This window comes from Gopherus flavomarginatus, chromosome 14 (assembly GCF_025201925.1).
Source record: "Gopherus flavomarginatus isolate rGopFla2 chromosome 14, rGopFla2.mat.asm, whole genome shotgun sequence".
NCBI lineage: Eukaryota > Metazoa > Chordata > Testudines > Testudinidae > Gopherus > Gopherus flavomarginatus.
In genome coordinates, this window is record NC_066630.1 from 25,069,401 (window position 1) to 25,080,157 (window position 10,757).

General features: G+C 43.1%; 1 protein-coding gene across 3 annotated transcripts in view; it reads right to left on the reverse strand.

Moving 5' to 3' along the window:
* Window positions 1-8,612, reverse strand: part of C14H16orf87 (chromosome 14 C16orf87 homolog) — a 53,581-nt gene extending 44,969 nt beyond the window's left edge. For all 3 annotated transcript variants that reach the window (XM_050923134.1, XM_050923132.1, XM_050923135.1), the window contains exon 1: window positions 8,371-8,612. In XM_050923134.1, coding sequence (XP_050779091.1) covers window positions 8,371-8,436 — 66 coding nt within the window. In that variant the 5' untranslated portion in view covers window positions 8,437-8,612. The remainder of the gene's footprint in view (window positions 1-8,370) is intronic.
* Between the last annotated feature and the right edge of the window lie 2,145 nt (window positions 8,613-10,757).

The following is a 10,757-nucleotide window of genomic DNA, read 5'->3' on the forward strand; positions in this document are numbered from 1 at the left end:
GAGCAATACACCAGGCAAAAAAAAAGGCTCCTAAGTAGTTAAATAATGGCAAATAAAACCAGAGAAAGTTTAAGAGCCCTGAGCAAAGAAACAGGGGCGATCGGACAGGTGGCCCTCCAGAACCATCAGGCATTGGACATAGTGCTGATGGTCAAAGGAGGGACCTGTGCTCTCACTGGAAAACAATGTTGTGTGTTTATACAATACCAATGAGGTAACAGATCGCTATAGCCACTTAGAACAAATCGCATATCTTCCCATGAAGAGCTGAGTTCTTTATGGAAGTGGCTAAGTAACCTGTTCAATTTCTCTGGCATAGGAAACTGGTTGTTTCAGGGAGCCCTAACTATCCTGTTTGGAATCTTAATGATTTTTGTATGCTTTCAGTTAATCTCCTGTTGTATCCAGAATTGTGTCACCCAGATGACTGCCCCAAAACAGAGTGCTAATATGATGATTTTGAATATCACTGATGAACAAAGAGATAAGGAACGGTTAATTTGTGGAACCCAGTAATTGTTGGTCATGGCGTACGCCTGACCAAAAGGAGGGATTGTGAAAGTAGAATGAATTATATAGTAAGAATAGAAAGGATTAAAGAAATGTTGTCTGTACCTTTAAGCACAGTTGTTGGAATGTTGCAACCAGGTGTCAGGAATACAGACATTAACATAGAACAATTGCACCGTTTAAGGGCAATTGGTGAAGCATTAGCCTTAGATCGATAACAGTTAGTAAGGAAATAGGATATGCATGCTGCGCCCCAGGTGAATTTTACTGTTTTGATTTCTTTGTCCCTTTGTCTAAATTCCCGCTCTTTTATCTGTATATATAAGACTGTTTGGGCCTTGCATGGCCACTCACATATTCTGAATGTTATTGGCGGAGCGCTGCGCTAATAAACAGAGTGGTCTGACAAATTGTGAGTCCTGATTCTAACTTTGACACAATCATTTTTACAAAAATGTCTCTCCCAAATTATTGCATAGAAGACCCACACAAACAAAAGGAAACTGATTCCACAAGCGATATACTGACCATACTGAAAATGCTGCCAAATGCATAAAATTTAAAAAATAGTTTTGATAATTGTTCAATTGTAGTAATCTTAAGTGTCATAATTAAGAGAAACAGGCAAAAAAATTCAGAGTAAGTGTGATTTTTAGATTGATGATTTAACTTTAATGGTAAGACTTTTTGTACACAAGGTGTGGCCCACCCCAAAATTTGACTAACCTTCCAGAGACTGTGTTTGCATCTAATAAGCTGATTGTATTGCAGCACAACTGTCAAAGAACCAAAATAATATATTTCTTTTTAGATATAGCTGAATGATTGATATCTGCAGTTATAGTTAAGGCAGCACACAATTTCCATTCTACTCTGCTTTTGATCACTCCAATCTCTCTGATATTCACCTTTTCAGACTTAGTCTCTGCCTAAAAGACTTTTTTTTTGGGTGAAGGGGAGGAGAGCTTAAAGGGAAAATGATACTAGACAATTTTGAATGTAAGTACAGGTTGAATTTTTACATAGTCACTTTTCAGAGAAATGCTGGACTCATACATCTTTGAAAGAAAAGTGCGAAATATGGGTTAAAATGCTGTGAATACTTATTTATAGTACGTAGTGAATCTATCCCACAATAACAGTCAGATTTTGCAGACCATACCCTACTTATTATTGTATGCCAAATTTTTATTTAATTCATTTGCACAACAACTATTAAAAATTTATCTGTTCTTTGTTTCATTCTATTAACACCATTTGCCTTGGGCTCCCTGATTTACTCAATTATGTGGGTTTTACTTTGTTTTAACACCACATATGGTGAGTGGTTCTAAGCGAGCTCTTACATTTAGGGTATGTCTACACTATGGGATTATTCTGATTTTACAGAAACCGGTTTTGTAAAACAGATTGTATAAAGTCGAGTGCACGCGGCCACACTAAGCACATTAATTCAGTGGTGTGCGTCCGTGTAACGAGGCTAGCATCGATTTCTGGAGTATTGCACTGTGGGTAGCTATCCCATAGCTATCCCATAGTTCCCGCAGTTTCTCCCGCCCATTGGAATTCTGGGTTGAGACCCCAATGCATGATTGTGCATAAACAGTGTCGCAGGTGATTCTGGATAAATGTCGTCACTCATTCCTTCCTCCTCGTGAAAGCAATGGCAGACAATCATTTCGCGCCCTTTTTCCCTAGATTGCCCTGGTAGACGCCATAGCATGGCAACCATGGAGCCTGTTTTGCTTTTTGTCATTGTCACCATACATGTACTGGATGCTGCTGACAGAGGCGGTACTGCAGTGCTACACAGCAGCATTCGTTTGCCTTTGCAAGGTAGCAGAGATGGTTACCATCTCTATTGCACCATCTGACATTGTAAATTGGTGATGAGAGGACGGTTATCAGACGTTCTGTACCATCTGCTGCTACCATGGGTGCTCCTGGCTGGCCTCGCTGAGGTCGGCCAGGGGCGCATGGACAAAAATGAGAATGACTCCCTGCGTCATTCCCTTCTTTACGTTTTGTCTAAAAACGGAGTCAGTCCTGCCTAGAATATGGGGCAAGTCTACTAGGGAGCCAGAGAGCACAGCTGCTCCGGGTCAGAGCCCCAGAGATCCTGCAGAAATGATGAGCTGCATGCCATTCTAGGGGGTATCCCTGCAACAAACCCACCCGTTGCTTCCCTCCTCCCACACCCCCCCGGGCTACCGTGGCAGTGTCCCCAGATTTGTGTGATGAAGTAATAAAGAACGCAGGAATAAGAAACACTGACTTTTTAAGCGAGATAAAATGAGGGGGAGGCAGCCTCCCGCTGCTATCAAAGTCCAGGCAGTACAGAATCTTTTATTTAGACATGAAAGGGGGGGGCTGATAGAGCTCAGCCTCCAGTTGCTATGATGAAGACGGTTACCGGCCGTTCCGCACCATCTGCTGGGGATGACTGGGAGTCATCCCCATTTTTACCCAGGCGCCCCCAGCCGACTTCACCGAGGCCAGTCAGGAGCATTCACGGGATGATGATGGTTTTCCACCATTTTGTACCGTCTGCCATCAGGAAAGGAAGGGGAGGGGATGCTGCTGTTCAGCACTACAGCACCGCATTTACCAGTAGCATGTAGTAAACATACTGTGACACTGAAAAATGGCAAGAAATGATTTTTTTTCCTTTTTCTTTCACGGGGAGGAGGGGGAGTAAATTGACGACATATACCCGGCACCACCCCGGACAATGTTTTTGACCCTTCAGGCATTGGGAGCTCAGCCAAGAATGCAAATGCTTTTCGGAGACTGCGGGGACTGTGGGATAGCTGGAGTCCTCAGTCCCCCTCCCTCCCTCCATGAGCGTCCATTTGATTCTTCGGCTTTCCATTATGCTTGTCACACAGCACTGTGCCGAGTCCCTGCTGTGGCCTCTTTCTATCATAGCCTGAAGATTTTTTCAAGTGCTTGGCATTTCGTCTTCTGTAATGGAGCTCTGATAGAACAGATTTGTCCCCCCATACAGTGATCAGATCCAGTATCTCCCATACGGTCCATGCTGGAGCTCTTTTTGGATTTGGGACTGCATCGCCACCTGTGCTGATCAGAGCTCCACGCTGGGCAAACAGGAAATGAAATTCAAAAGTTCGCAGGGCTTTTCCTGTCTACCTGGCCAGTGCATCCGAGTTCAGATTGCTTTCCAGAACGGTCACAATGGTGCACTGTGGGATACCGCCTGGAGGCCAATACCGTCGATTTGCGGCCACACTAACCCTAATCCGACATGGCAAAACCAATTTCAGTGCTACTCCTCTCGTCAGGGAGGAGTACAGAAACCTGTTAAAAGAGCCCTTAATATCAATATAAAGGGCTTCATTGTGTGGATGGGTGCAGGGTTAAATCGGTTTAACGCTGCTGAATTCAGTTTAAATGCGTAGTATAGACCAGGCCTTAAAGTGTATCCAGTCAATATACTAAATCGTCTCAAGAGTTTGAATTTAACTAAATCCATGGAAGTTCCTCACACACATTACTGATAGTGCAGAATTCTGGGAATATTCCTCAACACCCCTGTTCTGAGAGTAGTTGAGAACTAGTAGCACAGCCTGACTGCCCACCAACACCCCAACATGAGAACTTCCTCTATGGAAGGACTGACGGATAGCTGTGGGTGACTATTCTGGGGAATATATAACCTAGCCACTTACATATAAAGCTGTGCGTTCCACAGGTGCTAAGGCAAGAATTTAGTTTCTTCTACTGTGTGCCAGTATTTGGAACAAGGGTTCCGGAGCACTGAGAAACAATCAGACCACTTTAGCAGCCTTTGGGCTGGAACAGCACATATGCATGTAATTCCATGCTAGCAGCAGGAAGAGCCTACCACAGAAACTCTATTCAGACACATGCATACTTTACTTTAGGCTGAAAGAGCAGAATGAAATTAGATTAGTAGCATCTTTAAAAAAAAAAAAATTACTTACTTGCTCTTACAGCATCATAAGCCCCCAACAATATTAGATTGCAACAAGTCTTACACTGAAATACCTTTATTCATTTTAATTTCTTCTTTTATCACCCAGGATGAGAACTGAGCATGTTACTCGCTTCTTCCAGAAACAAAATTTAATGACAAGTTGAACATGTCAGCATTTGCAAGCAATGCTCATATTATTATTTTTTTATTAAAGCTAATGTTAAAATTACATAATACACGGTGTGACAAAGTTCCTCCTCTACCTTGGTGGGTCCCGGCGCTTATTGGCGGATTTGCTTGCCTCAGAGATCTTCCCCTCTGGTGGAACCCATAGTACGGGTCAACGTCTCCTATGTCGGATCAGGAGTTGGGAGGTTTGGGGGGAACCCGGGCCCGCCCTCTACTCCGGGTTATAGCCCAGGGCCCTGTGGATTGCAGCTGTCTATAGTGCCTTCTGTAACAGCTGCATGACAGCAACAACTCCCTGGGCTACTTCCCCATGGCCTCCTCCAAACACTTTCTTTATCCTCACCACAGGACCTTCCTCCTGGTGTCTGTCTGATCACGCTTGTATTACTCACTCCTCCAGCAGCACACCCTCTCACTCTCAGCTTCTTGCTCCCAGCTCCTCACACGCACTTCCTCTCTTCTGGTTTCCCTGGCTCCCCCTGGCCTGACTGGAGTGAGTCCTTTTATAGCATCAGAGGAACCTAATTAGAGTCAGGTGCTTAACAGCCTCATCTGACTCTTAGAAGGTTAATTGGAGTCAGGTGTTTTCATCAGCCTGGAGCAGCCCCTGCTCTGGTCACTCAGGGAACAGAAAACTGCTTCTTCAGTGGCCAGTAGATCTCCCTTCTACAACTCTGCTTTTCCCAACTGGCCTGGTTCTATCACAACAGGTTAAGGAAACAGTGTCTGTACATCTGGGTGCAATGCTTAGATTAGTACAAAATCTGGTTTAAAAATCAGAAAAAAATATAGTATATAATCTGCAGTAACCCAATTTTAGGTCAATACATTTAACGACAGAGTTCAGATATTAGACTCTAAATATTCAGGTATATCACTCATGAAAAGTTATATAGAGTTGGTTGTAGAAAGCAAATATAGAAATCAGCGTAGATTGTCCCTCAGAAATTGAGCATTTAGCATAAATTGTCCTTTAGTAGATATAATCCATCAGAGTAGTATTTCAGTTACTTTCCGATATCGCCTCTCACGACTCATAGAATCATAGGACTGGAAGGGACCTGAAAACTGTTACCATTATCTCAGTCTTCTCTTCTCCAGACGAAACAAACCCAATTTTTTCAATCTTCCTTCATAGATCATGTTTCCTAAACCTTTAATCATTTCTGTTGCTCTTCTCTGGACTTTCTCCAATTTGTCCACATCCTTCCTAAAATGTGACACCCAGAACTGGACACAATACTTTAGTTGAGGCCTAATCAGCTGGAGTAGAGTGAAAGAATTACTTGTCATGTCTTGCTTATAAAACTTCTGTTAAATACATCCCAGAATGATGTTCGCTTTTTTTTTGCAACAGTGTTACACTGTTGACTCATATTTGGCTCATGGTCCACTATGGCCCCCAGATCCCTTTCCACAGCACCCCTTCCTAGGCAGTCATTTCCCATTTTGTATGTGTGCAACTGATTGTTCCTTCCTAAATGGAGTACTTTGCATTTGTCCTTATTGAATTTCATCCTGTTTACTTCAGACCATTTTTCCAGTTTGTCCAGATCATTTCAAATTTTAATTCTATCCTCCAAAGCACTTACAGCCCCTTCCATCTTGGTATCATCCGCAAACTTTGTAACTATGCTCTCTATGCCATTATCTAAATCACTGATGAAGATCTTGAACAGAACCAGACCCAGAACTGACCTCTGTGGGACCCCATCTGTTATGCCCTTCCAGCATGACTGTGACCCACTGGTAACTACTCTCTGGGAACCATTTTCCAGCCAGTTTTGCACCCACCTTATAGTAGCTCCATCTAGGTTGCATTTCCCTAGTTTGTTTATGAGACGGTCACGCTAGACAGTATCAAAAGCTTTATTAAAGTCAAGATATAAATATGAAAGCATATCCCAGAAAGCCTAGCCTTCCAAACAAGTCTTGAGGATGAACAGAAATGCCTTAAAGCTAATATAAGTCTATTGAAAGTAGAAGCCAGGCAAGAATAAGCATATCAAGTTAACTGTCAAACAATGTAAAATTTTTCTTTATTTTCATAAATAAAAATAGGACACTGTCTGATAATACAGGCCTAAAAATAAATTTGTTAGAGTTTTATAGGATCTAATATGAAATAGAAAATTATTAGACTCATAGACAGAATAGATTATTTTAATTTAAACATTCTCTTGTAGAGCTGTACCATTGTCCCAGTGGATTAGGAAAGAATGAAACTGACTAGTCATTTTCATTGTTCAAAATTAGTGCTATGTAAATGGTAAAAAGCATAAATGAGGACAAGTTAGTTAGACATAAAATGGTAATAATCCAATATTGTTTTTGCTATGTAATTTTTAATGCTGTTGCAATACAGCTCATCCACGAGGCAATACACCAGTAACAGTTGATCAACCTGTGGAGCAATAGCTCACAAAACTCCCTACAGATTTGAGTTACACTATACTAGAAATCCTTTTGATTAAGGTCTCAAGCTGGAAAACTGCAGCAAAAGGGGAGAAAGCTACTGGATAAGTATCACACATTTGAAAATACAGTATTAATCATCCAAGGGCAAAGTGGTATTTGTACAATTAATAAATTGTTTAAAAGTTACTAATATCCAAAGTGTAAATAATTCTATATTCTTCACAAAAAGCTTCTGCATAATACAACTCTATAATGCTAATAAATATTTCAAGACATTCAGATAGGATTCCAGATAAAGACTAGAAAGGCAACGGCCACATTGCACTTAAACACTGGCTCAGAATTAAGCACTGTTTAAAAATGACTTTACTTTAAACTCAGGAAGCTAGCTCATTTTTTTCACAACTGAATGCATCTAGGCCACAGAGAAACTTCCTGAATTAACCTTGAGAAGGTTCAACATCTAGTCAACGCTGTAATTCAGAAATTCAAGAGATGACTACTCTAGCTATCAAGAACTGGAGAGTGCACAGAAGCAAGAGAGAGCATTAAAAACATTATGTTCAATAAGGAAGTCCTTGTCATGGAACACAAGGCGACCAGTCGAGTGGAAGCAGCATGTGGAAAAAGGCTGTGACCTTCTGAACCCAGTCCAACTAGGTCAGAGGTCAGTCAAGATAAGTACATTGAACATGCCTCTGCCATGCAAGGAGAGGGCAAAGCAGACTTTCAGTGGGATTAATGAATAATGATGAATTATGAGATTAGAAGCAATTACTGAATAAATAAGACTTTTGTTAAGAAAGGTGAACCAGGTTCTTGTGGTATCAGAATCCCTTTTCCCACCATCTAAGCTTCACTGTGTTACTAGCAGAATCCCAGTTTGTAAGTGGATGCAAAGTGCAAAAAGAGTTGTGGGTTATTTTAATAATCCTTCTTCTCCAACCTCACTTTGTGTCCCCCAGCTCTCCTCAGAGCCACTTTCCTCAGCTCCCTGAGAACAACGCTCCAGATAAATAGCAAAGTAATGGCATGCCCCTTTCCAAAACAACCTTGCAAACCCTTAAGTTCTGCAGTCATAAACGCATCGGTTCTGGAGGACGTTTTATTAAATAATGGAGGCAAGCATGGATCGCAAAGGTGAAACTCCTTTCCCCTGCCAACCCCCTGCCTGAGGGATATGTGCAGAATACTACGGAGCTTTGAGGTAAGGAAAGCAGCTCTGCGCGGGCTTCTCCCTTACAGTGGGGCTGAACGGGGCAGGCTCGGTGCCCCTTGCCCAGCGGAGGTCTCACCTGCTGGTCGCACTCCGGGCAGGACTTGGTGGCCATCTTCACTTTCTTGGCCCTACTCGAGGACATGCTCCTGGCTGCTGCTAGGGGGAGAGCGGCCGCCCCGCCCCCGATGGAACGCGGGGCTGGCCGGCGCGGCGCGCGCCACACACCTCACGCGGCCGCCCAGGCAAGTACACTCTCGCCCGCGCGACCTTAGGGCCCGGCTCGCTCCCGCGCCCACTGCCGCGAACTCTCGGCCCCAAACGCTCCCGCGTCACTCTTCTCCCAGCCGTCAGCAAGCCCCACCCCGTACGACCGCCGCTGCAGGGCGGGATTTAACGAGACAAGGGATTGGCCCAGGCCCGGCCGACTGTCTCAGGCAAGAGAGCTCATTGGGAGAGGGCACAGCGGCGCGCGACTCACTCTGAGGGAAAGCTAAGCTGGGGGGAGGGGGTACGGACCCTGCCTGGGGCAGCGCGTGCAGTCCAGCCCAGGCCCCAGTGGGCAGGGTGCTGGAGCCTGGTCGCCGCTCCCGTGCAGGGGAGAAGGACAGACGCTTAGCCGTCCGTCCAGTTCTCTCAGCCGCTGCCCCCGGCTAACTGCCGCCCAGCTAGAGGACCCCGGGGGGGTTTGGGAGGCCGTGGGGTGTAAGCCACACAGGGAACAGAACCTAGACAGACGCCTCATGGCGCTGCTGGCCGGTGGCCCCAAAGTCACTGGGCTGCTACATGCTCAGCACAAAGCCAGCGGGAGAGGACAGAGCGCTGGGGCTGGGGGTTGTGGGCAAAGAGGAGAAATTCAGGGCTGACAAATAGCTGCGCCTGTAACCAGGGAGAACAAAGAGCGCGCGTACTTACAACAGCGCGTTTAATCTTATCTCACTAGTACTGTTGTGAAATTCCTTTTTTATGTAGCCCGGCCAGCTCCCGTAGTTGCTTCAGGGAAGGTGTGGAAGTGGGAGTAGGAAAAGTGGGTCTCCAAGAAAGTTGTTTTCTGAAGTGGTTGAAACTAGAAAAACATTTTGAAAATCACTGCGCTGTTCGTTTTATAAAGCTCTCGGCGCTAAGGGTTATCTCCCCCTGATCCTTCCATCTCGATCTTACAAGTAACATGTTATTCAAGGATGGTCACTTTAGGCATCTTTCTTTCCCAGTTGACTATCCCATAACTATTTAGTAGCAATCATAAAATGAGGGAAATTAAAAGACAAGCTTACTCTTATTTCCAGTATTTTAAAGTATGGGCTAAGTATGAATAACAAGAACTGGGTAATAAAACAGGAGTGGAATTACATACTGTACACATCTTCCTGAATTAAATTATCTTTTGTATACAACCAAAACATTTTTTAAGATTTTAAAACAGACTATACAAGTCCTTTGCATCAAGAAATCCAGAGCAAGAAAACTCGAGGTGAGAAGTGAGTTTTTATTTTACTCTGTTCTGTTTTACTTCGATGTTTGTTTATTTTTGGGTGCCTAGTGCTTCAACCTCAGTCATGCACATACATGCTATTATACACTTGCAAATTCAAAATAGTTTCTTTGAATCCATTTCAGAATTGTTTCTAAATATTGTGCCTGGTATCTGTAGCAAAAAAAATCAGTAAATTTGTGTTGTTGTTTTTTTACTATGATTGGTAGATTGTTTTTATTATATTAGTATTATTGAGGGGGGAAATATAGGGAATAAGTGTTTATATACCATAATGTAAATGTATTGCTGACTAAATTTCTTTTTGAATAAGCTTTCTAAAACAATTTGACAACATAGTTTAAATGTTTGATTTCATGTTTGAAAACTAGGCCAAGAAATAGCTCTTAATCTGAAACTTGAATTGTAAAGGGCATTTTTTCCCCTAAAAACAATGTTTATAGAGGAGCTCAACCTCTGGAGAGAAAAAAAGAGGGCGACAGTGACAATACTGACAACCTTAACTAAAGCCTTGGATGACTTCTCTATATATTGTAAAGGGTGTAATGAAGAAAAGAGGAGGGAAAGTCTCTATGGAAAATTCACTTTGAAGATTATTGTTTAAGATAGACTGAGGTAGAATTGCCAACAGTATTATAGAACTGTACTGGGACTGCAATGCTTCCACATGGGTGGCAATCCATGTACTGTCAGGCTGGCTCGGCACACAATGCAACACAGGACATTTGGAGTTACATCCCTATTTTGGCTTTAATTCACTTTGCGTTGTCTAGATATTGAAAAAAGTCTTAGGATAAAGGTGATCTTACTAAGAATCTTATCTGTGCTTTTCCTTCAGGCATAGAAACATAGGGGCACATTGGAGGATACACTTTTTAAAAGCTGATCTCTTATTGTTAATGCTAGTTTATTGCTCAGTTAAAGTAATACGCTGATGAGCTGGCTTGATGCAGTCCTTTAGTTCCTGGTGGAAA